This window comes from Eurypyga helias, unplaced genomic scaffold, assembly GCF_000690775.1.
Source record: "Eurypyga helias isolate BGI_N326 unplaced genomic scaffold, ASM69077v1 scaffold5969, whole genome shotgun sequence".
In the NCBI taxonomy this organism is placed as follows: Eukaryota; Metazoa; Chordata; class Aves; order Eurypygiformes; family Eurypygidae; genus Eurypyga; species Eurypyga helias.
In genome coordinates, this window is record NW_010271265.1 from 8,108 (window position 1) to 28,261 (window position 20,154).

Genomic DNA, 20,154 nt, shown 5'->3' on the forward strand with positions numbered 1-20,154 from the left:
AAAACATGGCAGAGGAATCCTGCTCTGAAGCACGCACTTATCTCCACTAACTACAGAAGTCTGCGTGAGAAGCTGATCTACACACATGTATGTTGTAGACACCTACAGTTAGACAGAATGAAGGTCCATCTTTAGTAATTAAATGTTTTCTTAGAAACCCACAATATCGTGACTTTAAAGAACCATGCTTATTTCCAGACAAGAGGCATTCCTTGAAAATGGGATGCAATATTTCCAATATACAATGAGCTATTTGGTGTGCATACAACAACTTAGGACTATTTTATTAAAAAAAAAGACAAACTATTTTCTTACCATGGCAGGATCCATCCACCTCTTCATATCCTATACTGCAGATGCATCGTCCTAGAGGCACAAGCCAATCCCCATCTGCTCCACAATACAATTTTGGAGTATCACGTTCCTCAGCGCTCTTCACACAGGAGCCCCGTACTTCCACCAAAGACGAAGAATCAACCCTTGGAATAGTATCAGGAAACATAGCCAAGTTACGGACCGTGAAAGGGCACTTTTTGTAATAAACACGGACTGAGACCAAAGCAATGCATGCTCCAATGTCCTGAAAAGCAAGATAAAATCCTTTCTTGTTTATTGGCCCCACCTCACGAACTTCTGTGTTGAGTTTAAGAATGCGGTCACCCAGGTCCATCTGGGTAAAGCTCTCATCAGCTGCAATAGTGTCAATTTTAGTGTACTGGTTTGGCTTGAATTTTACTCCATGAGACTCATCTGATTCGATGTAGTAGAGATTGAAAGTTTCCTTGCAGGTTCCCAGTACCCATGGAATACTGTTGCAGTCCCTCAGGGTAAACTTCATTTCGACATAAATTTTCTGTGCAGCATCACGAGAGATCCAGTTCGTTCGAAGCCAGTTGTTTTGGTTTGGTTCCATCACATTACAGACCTGGTAGGTATGAATTGGACGATTGTGTTCATCCATTTCAGTTATGGCATCCCACTGAGAAGAAAACAAAATTGTTTACGAATGGAGAAAAATATGTATTATGCTTATGCATACACAGAGAGCCCATGCATACACAGAGAGCCCATGCATACACGTGTGCCCCATGTATGTTCACCTATGCCTTAAGAATATTTACTTTTAGTTTAGCAGAAAGACAGTAGTTTGAAGCAAATACCAACTACGGAATGGTACAATAGGTTTTATTTCAGTTCTGTATCCAAAAGTAATGTGTCCCACCAGAAGTTTTGGCATGGCTTTTAGCTGTATTCTTGTCTCATGACATTGACATCAACACAAAAGCCTGTTCACAAATGTAACTCAAAATGTCAGACTACATTGTTTAATGCTATGAAACAAAGATATAAATATGCTAGACTGTGATTGTGAATAATATAGAACAGATTTATTATGAACATGTATTTAGTTACAATTATTTGCCTTGAAAAAAGATGCATAAGCTTAAAATTGAGAAAGCAGAAATTGAAAATTTCATGAAGTGTTTTTACTCTCGCCAACTTCCTCAAATTTTGAAGTTACTTTGGTTAAATTCATTGTATGGCATTTTAAAATTCTGTATTACTTACATACAGGTGTATACACATAACATGCCAAAGCACATGTTCAAATTATGCAATTCTGAGTACAGAAACAAGACATGGGCGTTATACATCATTGTTCAAACACAAATTAAAATTGTTAGCCCCATGATACGTCAACTCCATGCATTTTTCTGCTCTACCAGACAGAGTATTAATCTTTTTTAAAAGTAAATTTACACTCCTGAAGACTCATTTTGACTACTTGAGCAGCAGACTATTCATAGTGCCTACTTACTTTACTATTACAAAGAAGGTACGGTTGGCCTGTGGCCTACCGGATTAAGGAATTGTAGAAAGTACAAGTTCAGTTTACCATTTCTAAGCAAAAAAAAAAAAAAAAAAAAGTATCACCATTTAGAAACACTATGAAAGGAAAGACTTGATCTGTTCATCTTTTTCTATGAAAGACAAAGATATTACTTAAGAGTTAGGTCCTCATTTTCAGAAAAATTCCCAGACATCAGGTGACTCAAAGCTCATGTGACCATGTAGAAAGAGTTTGCTTTACTTCAGGTTTTAAGAACAAATAGTGTCACAAAACAGCATTGTGAAACATGCACCTCTCCAAGACCTTTCAGACAATCTTAAGGTAAAAAAAAAAAACACCAAAAACCAAGAAACACAACACTAAACCACACAACAATAATACGGGGGGATGGCTGGGGGAGTGGGAAGTGCACCTCCTTCTCTAGGAGTGAACTCATTCATCACAGCGAAAGCAGCAAGGGGGAATAATAAAAAACACAACAACAACAAAAAACCCCACACACAAACAAAAAACCAACCAAACAAAAATAATAGTAATTAAAAAAACCCCAACCAAACACTCCTAAAAAAAAACAACCTGTCACTACACTGGTCTGAAAATTTTTATTTTAAATGGTGGCTGGAATTCATGTGGGAAAAAAGAATTCCAAGTGCTGCCAGATGCAATCAGAGGATTAGGATTCCTGGTCACTACAGCATGCACCTGGGAGCTATGCAGAAAAATAGAGTAAGTGAAGGCCTTTACCAGGCCACCATTTCTGGGGATTCTTCTTACCACATCAAGAACAATAACCTCACCTGAAGGTCCTGTCCCAAAAATCACAAAATATCTTCATAATAGCCCGAAAAGGGCAAATACTTGGCAAACAATCTGCCAACTCTTAATAGATTCTCATATGGCCAAGGGCTTTTGGCCTCTGTAATTATTGAATTGAATGATAGAGAACTAGCTAGCACAGACCTCCTCATGCCATTGCCCCCGAATTGGTTTTTGAACTACAATCAGAGTCTACTCTGTAACAAGCAATACAGCAACCCATGTTGATCCTAACTTTGGGAAGGGAAAGGGGGGACTTCCATGCTTTGGTGGGCTGGGTCCCCTCCCTTCCACCAAGCATGAGCCCACACAGATTGAATTGATTCATGAAGGACTCAAGTAAAGAGGGGGGAAGGGATGGAGGAGGAGAAGGAAGGAAAAATTCTTATTACAATCCATAGATCCAAGCCTTAAAACCTCACCAGAAGAGGTTCTTTAAAAACAAGAGAGAGAGGTCTCTCAACTGCTGATCCTTGTTCTGACTGCCATGTCTGTTATATGAGCCAGGGACACACCACCTTTTTCTTCATATATAACATGTACTATAAGTTTAAGCATTATCAGACAAATGTGTTACACATGAATATAACTGCTGTGTAGGTTCAGAAAAATACCACCATAGAATGACAGAATGGTTTGGGTTGGAAGGGAGCTTAAAGACCATCTAGTTCCAACTTCCCTGCCATGGGCAGGGACACCTTCCACTAGACCAGGTTGCTCAAAGCTTCATCCAGCCTGGCCTTGAACACTTCCAGGGATGGGGCATCCACAGCTTCTCTGGGCAACCTGTTCCAGAGCCTCACCACCTTCTCCGGGAAGAATTTCTTCCTGATGTCCAATCTAAATCTCCCTGCTTTCAATTGAACCCCGTTACCCCTCGTCCTGTCACTACAGGCCCTTGTAAAAAGTCCCCCCCAGCTTCTTTGTAGCCCCTTCAGGAACTGGAAGGCTGCTATAAGGTCTCCCCGGAGCCTTCTCTTCTCCAGGCTGAAGAAGGAGCGCAAAAGGTTTTCTGCACTGTGTGCATCAAACCACATTAAAACCACATCAAAAAAAGGATGAACTATAAGAACCAGAGAGGTCTCTTACCAAGGGGTGGGGGAAACAGGGAGGAGAAAGGCAAAACAAAAGACTAGTAAGTAGGATGACAATGTAGTTTTTAAAATTCAGAACAGTCTTCAAAACCAGAGTAAACAGGTTTAAAGCGAAAAAGCCTCAACATACTAATGCTTCTTTAATTTATATGTATAAAAATATTCAAAATATCCTCCCCCTACCATAAGATTCTTCAGAAATATTTATGTATTCACTTTGAATCGATATCTTCATTTGAACTTAGAAATTAAATCCCTGAAAAGTTTGCTACTAACCATAGAGTTAATAATATAAATCTATTACTTCTGCAGGAATGTAGAGGCTCATCACATCAATAGCTGGTTTAAAAGAATAAACCAAGACGGATTCAAACATGGACAGTGCTCTAGTTTGTTCAAAGCAGGCCTTGCATGCTTCTTGCCCGTGCCTTTCCACTATGCTCCCAGATAGCCTTCTGACAATTCCCAGTTTACAAGAATTCATGCATTGCACAAGAAAAACATTTAAAAGGCATTTACAAAAATATTTAACAAAAGTAGTAGTCTAATGAAATATTAAAAAAGAAAAAGCTTAACAATTTATGTTTCAAACTAGCCATTGTACTGACAGAATGTATAAGGGATGCTTCTAAACACAGCTGTGAGTGACATGCTGGCATGTGCTCTCAATTACCAATCCCGGATATTGGAGTACAATGAGGTGAATTCCACCACCTTAAAATGTCAGTGTAATTTCTTGAAAAGTCTGACAGAACTCATTCTATGATAATCTCTGACAAGGGCATATTCTTCCTTGGTGAAATAGTCTGCTTTCAATTTTAGACAAGTGTTGCATTTTTATTCTGATACCAAAAAAAAAACCAAACAAAACAACAACAAAAAAAACCCCACACAAACAAAACACCAAACCACAGAAAATATTAGACAATAGCCAATTCAGTGCTGACAACAAAAAGCCAATTTATCAAATAAAAACGAATTTTCTTTTGGATGTATTTAATATCATCGCTCCTAATTAATAAAGTGAAATATATTGATAAACATTTTAGTTGTGCAAAACTATTCTTCACATAAACCTTAGGAGCCAACGAACAGAAGGATGTCATTGGTGATGTTTGCACAACAATGTGGTAGCTCCCCCCCAACACCTAACTCGACTGATACACAAAAGCTGGCAGAAGCTGTCTGGTCTAGACAAGCCGACAGTTCAGACTTCCTTCAAACTGAGCCTCTTGGCACCCCAATGGACTATACTCTTCTCAAAAATGTTGATTATATTCCCTTAAAACGAAGAAAACTTCTGATAATTTTATTGGAAGCAGCAGCAGTGTAGTTTTTTACAACTGGAGTTCCAGGACCTATGAAGAAGTGTCAAAAATACAGTCTGGATGAAAGATTTCAAAAACCTATTTTAACATTGTAATCAGCAGCAGCACGGATAAGAGGTTACATTTTACTTTCACGTGTGGCATAAAGGAAGAGAAAATGTCACTAAAATAGAACAACATGGAATTTGAAGATTGGTAGAAGTAAGATTTTAAGATTACTTGTCACGTTCAAGTACAAAATATAAGATTAGACTAAAAACCACACTGAGATCTTAGATAAAATCTCAGCTGTTTTCATATCTCTACAAGCTACTTTACAGCCTGTTTCATTTTTAGAACTTCACTAATATTTAACAGCTGTACAGAGAACACTATAAAGAGCAAATTACCCCATTTCAATCTTGTATTACCTATGTATAATACTGAAATCTGTTTTTAGTGTTTCTCACTTTTGTTATTTTAAACACTACAGCTTTACAAAATCAGCGAGAGCTATTTATTACAATTCAGTAGATTGTATCACCAAAGAATTTATGAACATTACAAAAAGAAAAATTGCATTGCACATATTTTATGTTACTTTTAAACACATTACTGCCTGATAGGAAAGATCACAGAATGGTAGTGGTTGGAAGGGACCTTTGGAGATCATCCAGTCCAACCCCCCTGTATAAGTAGGTTTACCTAGAGCATGTTGCAGCAGCACACATCCAGGTGGGGCTTGAATACCTCCAGAGCAGGAGACTCCACAACCTCTCTGGGCAGCCCATTCCAGTGCATTCCCTCAGAGCAAAGAGGTTCTTCCTCATGCTGAGATGGAATTTCCCGTGTTCCATTTAGTGCCTGTTGCCCCTTGTCTTGTCTCTGGGCATCACTGAAAAGAGTTTGGCCCCATCCTCTTGACCCCCACCCTTTAGATATGTTGCATTGGTGAGATCCCCTCTCGGTCTTCTCCAGGTTAAACAGACCCAGCTCTCTCAGCCTTTCCTCATCAGAGAGGTGCTCCATTCCCTTGATCATCAAATGTCTTGGTGATACCATTCTACAGAAAAGTAAACAACAGTGGACCAGTTTCAACCTGGTGGAAGCACTCAACTTCCCTTAAGACTCACAGATTCTCAGAGTAGAAGGGGTTGGGAAGGACCTCTAGAGATCATCTAGTCCACCCCCCTCCAGAGCAGGATCCCCTAGAGTAGATCATGCAGGAACAAGATACGGAAGTTACTTCAACAAGTTCTGAACTCGGCTGTTATCTTTAAAACAGTCAGCCTCTTAAGTGAGGCCTTACCAAGGTGAGATTGTGTTGCTTAAAGAAAAGGGATATTCAATGGACGATTGGCATGATTTACCTAGTACTAGCCATACACAACAATTGATTTAAGGAGGCAATGCAGAACAGAAAGGACCGAAAAGGTATTAGCTCTCCCTGTTGTCACCTCCCAGCCCTCTGTAGCAGCACTGCACAGTTGCATGTTCCCACATCAACCACCAGCTCCTCTTCAGTTTCCAGATCCAGGTGCTACCTACAGGGAGCAGCAAAGAGTCATGGCACTGCACCAGAAGTGGGAAAAGTGCACGTTTTCCCATGTGAAGACCTGCACTTCGGAATTTTATCCACCATGTCACTTGAGCCTCCCATTTCCCATGCTGGCAACCTCCGTTGTGCCATGTTCTTAGAGATGAGGCCAAGCAGATTCTCCCCATTCAGCAGCAGCCTTACTTGTGCTTGGAGAATTCATTACAATATATTTGTCAAACTGCTCTAAGAAGCTTTTCTATTTAACAGACGTAGTTCTATCAAGCAATTGAAAATGCCTATTTCATAGGAGTTGACATCTAGGTAACTTCATAGAATCACAGAATAGTTTGGATTGGAAGGAGCCTTTAAAGGTCACCTAGTCCAACAACCCTGCAATGAGCAGGGATATACATCTTCAACTAGATGAGGTTGGTCAGAGCCCTGTCCACCCTGAGACAGAGTGGGGACAGCCACCTCTCTGAGCAACTTGTGCCAATGTTTCACATCCTCACTGTAAAAAATTTCTTCCCTATACCCAGTCTAAATCTATCCTCTTTTCGTTTAAAACCATTACTCCCTGTCCTTTTGCAACAGGCTGTACTAAAATGTTTGTTCCTATTCTTTCTTCTAGGCCCCTTCAGGTACTGGAAGGTGATAAAACATCTCTCCCTCGAGACTTCTCTTCTCCAGGCTGAAGAAGCCCAACACTCTCAGCCTTTCCTTATAGGAGAGGTGCTCCAGCCCTTGGCCCTTCTCTACACCCTCTCCAACAGGTCCATGTCTTTCCGCTGCTGAGGACTCCAGAGCTCGATGCAGTACTCCAGTTCAGGTCCCACGAGAGTGCAGTAGAGGAGCACAACCACCTCACTTGATCTGCTGGCCACATTTCTCTCAATACAGCCCAGAATACAGTTGGCTTTGTGGGCTGCAAGCATATACTGGCAGGTTCTGTTGGGCTTCTCACCAACCACCACCCTCAAGTCCTTCTCCTCAGTGCTGCTCTCAATCCATTCACTGTCCAGCCTGTATTTGTGCTTGGGACTTGCCCAAACTATGTGCGGGACCTTACACTTTGCCTTGTTGAACTTCATAAGGTCCACACCGGACCATTTCTTTAGTTTGTCCAGGTCCCTCTGGAGGGCATCCCATCCCTCAGGTGTGTCAACGGCACTACTCAGCTCGGTGTCATCTGCAAACCTGCTAAGGGTGCACTCAGTCCCTCTGTGTCATTAAGATATTAAACAGTATGAGTCTCAGTATGGATCCCTGCAGTACACCACTTGTCACTAAGATGCATCTGAACAGTGAGCTGTTCACCACTACCCTCCGGATGTGACAGGGTAAGTACCAGGTTACTAGAGTTACAAGCAGCAGTTTTCCATGCAGAGAGTTGAAGGATAAAGTTGTGCCCAAAAAGAACACAAAATAGGAGACTGGGGAAGAGAAAAAAAAAAACAACAAAAAACCCTCCCCCAAAAAAACCCAAACAAACAAACACCACCAAAAACCACAAACAAACAAAAAAATAAAACCACACCACTATTGCCTTCAGCCACTCTGGATTTGACTACCTCCCGAAGCAGCCTTGTAAAGGCAAGTCCTCAACAGTATGAGGTCTTACTACCTACCTGGTAACAGAGAAAGATTTCTTTTTAAAAATCAAGGAAAAAAATATGTAAGGTTCATACTACAGAGACCTGGTTTGCTCTATTGGTTTTCAGAGAGCAATTTTGGAAGCGTAGCTGTCCACCACTTATTACACAAAAACACAGGCTGACATTTAAACCTGAACTGTAGCAATACAATTTTTTGATGTATATCCCTCGTTGCCCACAGATGTCCACTTGGATCGGATCAGACTCCTAGTAGTAAAAGGGATGGACTATGTTTATTATATAAAACTGCTGCGATGGAGATAGTTACAAGTGTGTCCACCCAACTCATATACCCAAGGACAGTTAAGTAAGTTAAGTAAGCACTTCCATATTTGTGACATCCAATGAGAAAAGAAAAAAAAACACTGTCTACTTTCTAATATTTTAACTGGTTGTTCTACTTTGCTAATTATTCTTCTAAATTAGTGCATTACTCGTTTTGGTCATCTGTATTTGCAGTTCTCAGCTGCACATCATCTAATGACATCTACACGTGAATCTTCACTTTCAACTGCTAACTACTGACAATCTTTCAGATCCCATTTCCATGGAAACAAGCTAAATGGTAGAAATAAAAAGAGAGTTTTTAAATTTTTAAGTTTTTTAAAATTCCCTTATACTATCTCCAGCAAGATGATCTCCATAGAAATGGATCAGAACAGTCTATGCTAGGGAACAATAGAGAAGGATCTGCACTTGGCACACACAGCTGCTGGCTGCAAATGCAGATTTAAACATCTAGCTGCTGTAATGACATTCAAGTAAAACCAGCTCTGCCATATAACAGAATTGCAGAAAAAACCCAACTTCTCATAAATTAAGGTGCTTAGAAAATATACATTTGAAAACACAGCATTTAAAACTTGACAATGAAAACAGCAAGATTAAACAACATTAAAGGGAATGACAGAATTTATGTAAGTTAGAGGTATTTAGTTAATATTTTTCCCCATTTCCTCTAACTTATTTTTGTTTGACTTCACCTTTTTTTTTCCAAGGCCTAAAGCTCCGTATGTGAAAATAGATGCTCAGATCTCCGAAGCCCGGGAAGACAAGTGATAATCCTGAACTTACCAAATGTGCCTATTAAAAAAAGCGGCAGACAAAACTCCACAGCTATTCATGTATTTCCTAGCAAGTACAAGTTGGCATAGCTAGCAAAATAAAACTGCAATTAAACTACTTACAGTCTTGCATTTAAATCGAGCTGATTTAAAGTTGCCTAGGGAATGCATACAAACGTATACTACAGATTAGCTCTGTAAAACTATAACTACTACTGCAACACAGGCTCAGAGGAAAATGTGACATCCCTTTTCTATGTAAGCAACAGCATACAGGAAGAGACTATGACAGTCAATGGCAAACCTCTCATAAGATCTGTAGAAGTAAGTATATTGAAAAGGGAAGAACAAAATCAGAACTAAAAAAAAAACTAAGCAAAGAACAACCAGGGAAACATAAAGCAAGAGAATACAGGGGAAAAAGGTGGAAGATTATTCTTTGTTCTCCAAATGCAAGGGTTAGTCTTGGGCTGTGGAACAACTGCCCTATGGCTGAAGTAGCCAGGATGCCTCAGAAAGCTGTTAATGCACCCAAAACTGAAAATCCAAAACAGTGAGTTGTTTTTCTGTTATTTACATGAAGCACTGAATACTGAACAACCATGAAGATGAGCTCCTCTAGATCATCCTACTTTGCTCTGGAAACTGTTTTGGTTCATAGGAACGTTTTCTTCAGGCAGGCAAGATTAGGATCTGGTGAGATGGATGGAGCTCTGGAATCCAAGTGAGACCAACTTCAGATACATGAAACTATGACTCTCACTTGGGGATTAGCCAGTATAGGACTTCGGGATGAGAAGGCAAAATAGGACAGCCTTGCTCTAGCTTTGTGAAGTGCATTGTGGCTGTTTCAGAAAAGGGAATCACAGGTCCTGAACATGGAACTTTGTGCATACACCAGAAAAGATCAAGGTGCAAAGGAACATTTATGCTTCAAAACACGTAATCTGATGTAGGGCTCAAACTACTGAGGCAGTCAATCCATTTGACTGACCAGAATCTAGACAGCAGTATCACTTTGTGCACAGCAGTATAACTAATGAAAGTCACTCATGGAATAATGTTTCTGCTGTTTGGATACAGCAGGGAAAGTATAAAACAAGAGCTGCAAATAATAACAAGTCACCTTTCCTTCTGTTCTAGACTGTACATTGTACAAGGCGAAGTACATTCAGAAGAGGGATACATAGAAAAACAGAAAGCAAACCAAACAAGAATTCACACATACATGCATATACACGAAGGCTGTTTATAACAAACTGGCATCTAATTGAAGCCAACCGCTGACGTATAAAACGCCATTCTCCTCACTACTCTGGAACAAGACCATTGTTTCCCTGAATGCGTTATGGACTATAAAAGACTCAATGACTTGCATCAAGGATCTGCAGAGACAGTGTGCCAGACTGATTTTCTTTTTAAATGAGACACACTAGCATAACCTCAGCAGGTGGTGAGAGATGCCACAATTCAGTGGTGAGAAGTGCTACTGATCACCTTTCCAAAGGCATCACATATCTGTGTAATGCAACACTTCCAATGTATTCAGAATTGAATGGAGAAGTGAGAGTAGAAAGTCTATACCTTTTCAAGGTACTATAGCTCTTTGTACCCAACCCTCCAGCGTGCCTTTCAAAATCTGCCTGTGTGCCATCTTTGGGACCTGAACCATAGAGTGATGCCATATGTTTTACAGAAAAAATAATGGTAAAATAAACATATAAAATGGTGGTTTACAGGTATCTTTAACAGGAACAGAGCTGGATCTAGCTAATCACAAAAGCTGTGTGCTACAGTTATCAGAGAGGCTGCTAGCATCTGCAGAGGCCCTCTGCTAAGGCAGAGCACTGAATAATGCTGATCCTGGCAAGCTAATGAGAATAAGAAGTTAGCAATCCTCACCTGCCTGAACAAGACTTGTGGGACTAACTCAGAACACATGCAGAATGCAAGAGCTCTAAACAGCTATTCAATTATGTGGTGAAATACATGGATCTGTTGTGGAATAACTGGCGTGTATATAAGAAACAAGTTTGTCACCCATTAGTAAATAACAGATATCATGACTTTGGGAATGCTGCACAGTAGCTCACTACATCAGCTATGTGGCCTTGGGAAACTTACTGGATCTTTGAAATAATGTTATGATAGACGTTTGTGTTTCCAGGTATTTAGAAAGAGACAGACAAGAGGAACCTTTACAGAAAGGCACATCAGCAATCTCTACATTTGAGTTCAGAAATTTCTACAAATGCAGAGGTCACCTATTAATGCGACTCAGCTGTTTGTGACCAGCTCTGTGCAGCCACATCAGTACTGCACTGACTCCGACCCACGAAGCCCCGTGGTACCAGAGCAGGTCTGCAGACTCCCCTCCTGCCATAGCCCCATTTCCCATGCACCTCAACCCTACTGACTGGTTTAGTCTGCTCAGAAGCCAGAACATCATCAGGGCAGGAAGAAACACTTGGTAGAATATATTCTCAGCCCTCAGTTTGAGAGCTGACCTTGTCCGCTTCATGATTTAATGCATGCAGTAACATGGGTCAAATGACTGCTTTTACCAATAACCTCTTCAAGAAGTTGTGCACTGCACCAAGTCACAAGTCAGACTTAAATGCACGAAGTTCCACTTATTATTTGACTTTTACTTGCTTTCCAAGCCTTGAATCTTCAATTCTGATATTTGAAATTCCCCTTCAGCTGCAGGAAGATCCTCCTCTGCATTTACCACTCCAGGAAGCAGAGCTTTCAGTGAATACCACAGAACCACTGCAAATCAGCAGTCCTGGCGATGCGCACCCAGAAAGTGGACGATGACTCAGAGTTTCCCATTTTCCTTTCCTGACTAATTGCTCAGAGAAAAAAACATTTCAGTACCAGTGATGGCAGAAACTGTATAACTAACTCTGCAAGCTCCAGGTTGGAGCTCCCACTGAAAAGCAGTGGATCTCAGAGTCTAATTTTATGTGGGCATTGGCATATTTAAATTGCTGCAATTAGCAAGCAGTCAATGAGATTAATATGGATGAAGTAAAACCAGTAAGAATATCTATCCATTTCTTCTTCCTCTCTCTGATTCTTTCCTAAAGTCTCTAGTGTTTAAAAAGGGGAAAAAAAACCCTGAAAAGTCTTATTTCTTATTGAATTAGCACTAGCCAATTAGTGTTTTTAACTGAAAGTATAACAAATAGAAAAATTTAAAAATAATAATTATACAAAGCAGCTTTTCATCTTTGGAGTGCTTTACAAACGCTAACACATTAATTCAAACTAAGCCATAAAACTAAAAAAGCAAAACTACAGATAACGAGAGGAAGGTTAAGTGACAGATCACTGATTTTTACCAGCACGTGCTGCAAGTTACAGCAATGAAGAGCTTGCTGCATCAGCGTGGACGACTTTATCTGACACCACACATACCCACATGAACTGAAACACTGCCACTTCAAAACTTCACTGCACCACAACAATATTCTTTTGAACACATTACTAATGGGCTCCTTCAAAACTGCCCTTCATTCCTCTCCAACTGTTGTGCTACCAGGCGAAATGGAGCCCACTCCTGCGGCACAGACCTGGCTGAGATATCCAATATCCAGCTGTTGATGAACAGCCAAAGACTTGCAGCTTTTACCGATCACCTCATGCTTTTCACCACCACCTAACAAGAGTTATCCCTGTGATTCACAACTTTGTTTTATTTCCAAGATACTTATCCCTTCCCAACAATCAGTATCAAAAGGGGTAAATCCAAGATTAAAACTATGGGAATTATTAAAAATAAAAGCTTTTATTTATTGGCTTGCAAGTGATCATGTTAATATACACAAGTGAAAGCCAAAAGCAATGGCATCACATCCTACCATTTAACTGATCCAAAGCAGGAGCTGAGGAAAGCAAAAAGGGAAGAGAAATGAAGAGAAAACAATCACAAATGTTTTTCAGCAACTCAGTTTGTTCATGCTTCCCATGTAATTGCTTATTTACTGAGAGCCTGTAAAGTAGTATTGTCTCCCGGGGGAGTCCAGGCTCAGTCATACTTGTTAAAATGTACTGGAAGAAAATAACCTGCTACCCTTCCCTGTTGCTTTGTCCTTTCATCCCATTCTGAGCACACAAATGGAGGAAGCATTGAGCTCTTAATAATCCTATACTACATGTAAGCTGGTATTGAAAACACTCCTTTCGCTGGAGTACAGTATCATCAGAGCAACCTCTCAGATCTCTTTTTGTACATTGTACTTCATTCTTCACATATGTCAGAATAAGAAAAGATAGGGACTATGATAATGAATTCATATGCTCTTTCAGCCTCCCCCCTTCCATTACCCCAATTTTCAATTAGAGAAAAAAACAAAGTTTCCAAATCAATTTCTGTCAAAACTAATTATAGTAAAATGAAATTTTCTCCTTTACTCCATTTAGTAAAAATCAGTAAAAATTACTAAATTTAGTAAAATCAATATTCCCTTTTACTATAGTAAACTATATGTTTATATGAAACATTATTCTGTCTACCAAAATAGTTTTATTCATAAACTGTATAAAGTGGATCCTCTCTAATCTTTGTGTTGCATGCACAACTTGGAATTACAGGATGCAGGTTGAGCACTATTTTGTTCATGTCTGCACGTTTGGCTGAGTAAGCCAGGCTATCTTCTTATGTAGGCTTACAATCTCTTTAGGTTCTTCCAAATTAGAAAACAGCTACAAGGTATTATTTTGATGGATAACTTCCTATGATGACACCTGGGCAGATCTTTATTAAGTCTGTTTTTCCATAGGCCTGTTATTCAGAGTTCTGAAGGTAAAAAACTATACAGAGGGAGTGGTGGAGAGATGCATGTATTTACTTGCTCTTTTTTAGGTTCACCATTTTCTTAGAAAAACACATAATTCCCCTTAAGATACATCCAACAAACTTGGCCTTTCACAAGGACCCTATCTGTAACATGAAGCATCACTCACTGTGTTAGGAGCATGTTCTGGGTAAGTGAACTGCAGCTTCCAGGATGGATTTCTCAGTGATGGATAAAGGATGTTTATGTCTTCATCTTTTATCCTTTTGAAGGGATGGGATAAACATAGAACTAAAAATAAAAGCTAGAGATGTCCCACCATATCAAGTGATTTACCTCCACTGACCGTGACACCTAATGAAGGCATCTTCGCTGTACTCTTTTCTGGCAGAGATTTTGAAGCTTCTTCACAGAATAGTCCTGTAGAAATGATCCTTTTCTAGCCTACGCAACATTAAATGTCCCACCCTTCAACAAATAAGTATGTGTTTCAGTTATGTTATATACCAAAACAAAACTAGAACTTGAGTTTAAGTATTTCTAGCTGTCCAATTAGGTAAATAAAATTACCAACATGTTAGCACCTCACAATTCACCCCACCAGTTGTTTCAGGACCTTTTTGTGAGCAAAGACCACATGGCTGCGTCATGTGTCTGGCACAAAATTCATGAAGAGACTTATAAAGAAGATAGGAAGAAAAAACATGTAGCTATAGCAAACTCCTAAAAACCTCTTACAAACTACTAAAATAGGCTACTCGGTGGAATTCTGAGTGCTTCTGTTCGAGAGCAACTCCATATTTGACACAGGATAACAAGCTTGAGCCACAATTTTCATTTATGAAGCACACAATTTAGGACAAAGATATTTAAACTGGACCTATTTGCTTTTAACTCCAAGAGCTACTTAAACATATGTTGATGGTTTTTAGTTAATTCTTTTCCTACCTTTTGGAATTTATAATTATCATCCTTATATTTTCAAGATTCTGCAATAACAAGGGTAGCAACTGATTTTCATTATCTTAAGTACAATAAGATCTTTTTCACCTAACTGAAACCTAGAGCCATATCTGGACCCCACTGTAGATAACATGGTTTGCAGACATGTTGAGCAGCCACAGCCTAACAAGAAATCACTGCAGCTATTGATGGTTTGCAGACATGTTGAGCAGCCACAGCCTAACAAGAAATCACTGCAGCTATTGATGGTCATTGAATATCAACAGTTATCAGGTTCTTCTATCATTTATCAAAAGAAATATTATACTTCACATGTTTTTCTTCAAGAATTTTTTCTTTCTGTTGTTAAAACTCCTCCCTTCTTTATTACGTTATAGTTGGACATAACTGTTGTGATATTAGCCCAATGTCCCTACTGAATATATTGCCTGCCAGCAGCATGTGTTTTTCACATGAAGATAAAATACATTTATGTTAATTTCTGAGCAGCAAACAGAAGGAACAGATTTTTTTGGTATATGTCTTCACAGGGTTTTTTGGATGAAAGACACTAGCAAGATTTTAGATTTTTATTTAGAATTTCTATGTCAGCAAAGGTATTCACAAATTTTAGTTAAAATAAGATAGTCATGTTTCATTTAAGAATCACTGAAAAAAAAGATTTTATGAAAGTTAGATTAATATAATTGAAAGAATGTACACCAAAACCAGACAATCCTTACAAAAACTTAGTAATAGTCTAACTTATTTTCTGTACACTGAGCTAAATTTTTTTTATGAAACACAAGTGTTTTGTAGGTTTTTCTTATTTCAATTATGCTTCTAACAGACCTTCCAGTTTCCTAGAATGTAAGTGTTAGGGAGTATTCATGGGGTACAGCAGTACAATTCATCTTTGAGCCTGAAGAGAAACTTCATCCTGTAGAATTAAGAGGATCTGTAAGAATTGAAAGTCCAGGGAAAGGGAAGAAAAGACAACTTCATCTTCCTATTCCTCTTACTCCAGGAACTGTCCTAAGGACCAGAGCAATCACCGCGGTATATGATGCAACTAGTCTCCTAGCACACTACTTTGTCCAAGAGAGGGTCTTCAGGAAGGTTCCTAAAGCCTGACTCTTGACAGCATATTTAAATAGAGGCTTCCAGAATGTAAGCCTGTCTAATTATTAAAGACAAGTATTTGATCGTCTAAAACTGTTAAGACTACCTACCATTTTTGTAGAGGCAAAATATCTATCACACCACTGAGTATATAAAGTATTGTCATCAAATGGTCAAACGTATGATTTAGTAGTTTTCTGACACTCATACATATTCTGCAATAACAAAAAGCAGACAAACAACTGTGGAGAAACACCATACTCCCAGGTCCCTAAAACTTTATTTATTAGTCTATGATCAAATTGGAAAGCTGAGTTCTACAGTTCCCTCAGAGCAACAGAATGCAAAGGACATCACAAGCAACATTTCTCCCTTTTTATAGGCATGACTTTGCAAGCTTCAAAACTTCCTGACTCTTTGCCCTTTCTGTATTTTGGGCGAGACCTGGGAACACACCATCTCCCTGCAAATCCCGCTTGTTCCAGAGAGAATAACTGGAGCTTCTAAGAAAGGAGAAGGCTGCAGTATCCAAGCCTTCTCATGTAGAGGAGCAAGGGACTGAGACTACCTGAGAATGAAGACAACCCAGAGGAGGGAGTAAAGAACTGTATAACCAGTGTGTCATTCCTTCATCACATTTTTCTCCCCTTCAGCAATCACAAGCACATAGATGGGAGTAGAAGAACAGTGATCATGTATGACTAACTGAAATAGACTTCTGATTAACCACATATAATTTATATTTTTGTTGCATTGTATTTGTTATATATAGCCACCTAAATTGAACATTTTTCTTCCATACCCCATTTTCAATACAAACCTCATTGATTCTCATGAGAACACATATCTCAAGATTTCTGCCCTAATTCATCAGATATAAAAGGAGCCATATGAAGTATAGGTACAAAAAAATATTGAGATATATCATCTGCTAATCATAGTCTCAACCACTTTTGTTGAAATTACATGCCTGTGAAAATAAATATTTCCTAGAGCAGCGTGTGCTGAATTCAAGTCCTTTTCCACCCCTCACTGCCTCCAAAACACAGTACAAGTCCTCCCCAATTCTTTCTATTCTGCTGAAACTTGAGATGGAAGATAGTCAAAAGGAAAAAATGGTTTTGTGAATTGATTTATGTAGAATATTAACCCGCAATCCCTTCTCAAATTTGCAGAGTCCCTTCTTAAAGCAGATATGTTATTTATTTTAACTTCTGTGTGTGCAACTGTTTCCTAATGATATCTGACACAATAATTAGTCTGAAGCAAGCCGGGGTAGTTTAATATATTTCCCTCCTCTTTTCTATCCAACTTTTACAGAGTTTCATTAATCTTTGCCACCAACATCAGGAAAGCAATAAAATATGTATAACAAAGTAAATAACAACACTTAATAACAATCTAGACTTCCATTTGAGTCCCAGTATTAAATATTAGTTTCTGAAAATAAACAGGCTACTTGTCCAAAAGGCTAATTAGCTGGTTACTCAGACAGTTCAGGTAAGCTACCTACGTTAACGTTCACCTTTTATAGGTGCTGTAGATGGGAAGCATCAGGAAAACGTTTTACAACAACATGTGAACTTGGTGCAAGAGGTAAAGAGCATTGACAAGAATGTTGATAACCTACTGATGTTTTTAATTGTTGTCGAGCAATTTCTATATTAGATTATGGACTTTTTCAGTTCCATACTGCACCTGTCCCCCCAGCTTCTCCTCTACAATAAGCCGGGAGGGGACACAGCCTGGACAGCTGACCAAACTGACCAAAGGGACATTTCATGCCATCAAACGTCATGCTCAGTATATAGGCATGGGGGAGTTGGCCAGCAGGTATGATTGCTGCTCAGAGACTGGCTCAAAGTTGAACTGCAGGTGGTGAGCGACTGGGCTTTATTTTGTTTTGGGGTTTCCTCCCACATATAGTGCATTGAATCTACTGGTGCCCAATGATTTCAAATTCTGTTTCTACACAATGGTGGTGTGTATGGCAGGGGTAACACCACCTGTTCCTCCTGCTGCACTGCAGTTTGGTTGTTTTGGGCTGAAAAAATTGCTGTGTCAGGGAACACTCCACAAGCTGTATAATTATAAAAATATTGGCTGCTCCCTTTTTGAGTGTATTCCTGTTGCAGAAAAGTTCCTTTTCACATGTCAGCAATATGGTTTATGGTAAACAGCAAGAGCCCCACTGAAAGAAAGGAGAGAATGGAGAGCGGTGTAGCAGAACCAGCTTGCGGCATGAACTTTGCTCAGTGTCTTTGCTGCCAAGGTATCAAGAAATCCCAGAGTGAGCTGCTGAGAGCTCACTTCTCCTTTTTCACACACTGTTATCAAGGTGTATGAACCAGGCACCCAACACCTCTATTCAGCACTGGACATCTGGAGTGCTAACTGCACACTGTTTGCTTTAAAGAAAATGTTTTATTAATTCAGTGTTATATAAAATCACCATTTATATACACTGTACAGATATATACAGTATAAATATACACACAGATCTTATGATCACATACAGATTAGGGCAAAGCATAATCAAAACGACATAGCTCTCTGATAAGTCAGACAGCAGGAGCTGATAATTTTTTCTGCCCAGCATCCTAGCTCCCCACCCCCACCAGAAAATCCGCTCACTTCTCTACCAGTTATCCACAGAAACACCACCAGGTACATTGATAATGTGCACAATGGGCTCCGTAACTACCTGCCTTTGCCTGGTGCTGCACATGCGAGCAAATGCCCTGCACCATCCACTGGTGTTCACGCCGCTGAGCACAACTAACACCTCCCATGACAGACCCTGGGCAGGTGCAAACACGCTCAGCACCATAACCTGCCCCATGACTACAACCTGCAGATCTGCAAGAAAGCCACCCCAACAAGCCATCCGGAGCACGAGCTCCCATCTCTCCTGCTGCTTCCTTCCCGCAGTCAGCCTCTGCCTTGAGGATTCCAGGGGACAAGGGTGACCCCATGCTCTCATGCCCCTTGCTGCCTACATTTAAAGGAGGTTTCTCAGAGTATGGGGGCTTTCTTACAAGCACTACTGCCTCAGCACGTTGGTGCTGAGCAGTCATAACTAAACGGTTGTCCTTTTTGTGGGATTTTGGCCAGTGGGAGAATAACTCTCATTTTGACATCCTGCCTGTCAACGTAGTGAATGTAGCAGCAAAATAAAAACAGTAGTCTCTTGTACATTAAACGACAGCTTGAGTCAGCTCAGTTGATTCAGAGGCTCTGCTGGGAAGCTTAAATAAATGCAGGGCTAGAGAAGTGATTTAAGAAGGACTTAATTAGGAATTGCACACTTGGCATCTTTGAAATCAAGAACTAAAACCTGCATAGGAGCACCTCTCCTATGATGAAAGGCTGCAAGAATTGGGCTTGTTCAGCCTGGAGAAGAGGAGGCTCCGAAGAGACCCCATTACAGCTTTCCAGTATCTGAAGGGGGCCTACAAGGGTACTGGGAGAGGACTGTTCACAAGAGCCTGTAGTGATAGGACAAGGGGTAACGGGTACAAATTGAAAACAGGGAGGTTTAGATTAGATATCAGGAAGAAATTCTTCACAGAGAGGGTGGTGAGGCACTGGAACAGGTTGCCCAGAGAAGCTGTGGATGGCCCATCCCTGGAAGTGTTCAAGGCCAGGCTGGATGAGGCTTTGAGCAACTTGGTCTAGTGGAAGGTGTCCCTGCCCATGGCAGGGAGGTTGGAACTAGATGGTCTTTAAGGTCCCTTCCAACCCTAACCATTCTATGATTTTGTCTTAGCTGTTGCATTTTTCCCTTTTTTTTTTTTTCCCCTCCTACTGTGATCACAAGATACCATTTAGATATTAGGTCACATCTAAAGTAATCTTCAAAGCTCTGGTGTGCAGAAACTCTTTTTGTGGGCTTGTTCTGTTGACAGGACCTGCCTTGCTGCAATTAGTAGCTACTTAGAACTGAATGATGGACCTATG

General features: G+C 39.9%; 1 protein-coding gene across 1 annotated transcript; it reads right to left on the reverse strand.

The window, feature by feature from the left end:
• Positions 1 to 304: 304 nt before the first annotated feature.
• LOC104514927 (ephrin type-A receptor 6-like) lies at positions 305 to 19,169 on the reverse strand (the record flags this gene model as incomplete). Its single annotated transcript, XM_010158740.1, has 3 exons — positions 18,899 to 19,169; positions 2,627 to 2,658; positions 305 to 979 (listed from the first exon to the last, which is right to left on the reverse strand). Coding segments are annotated over exons 1-3 (978 nt in total), but the record flags the coding sequence as incomplete, so codon positions are not given.
• Positions 19,170 to 20,154: the final 985 nt, after the last annotated feature.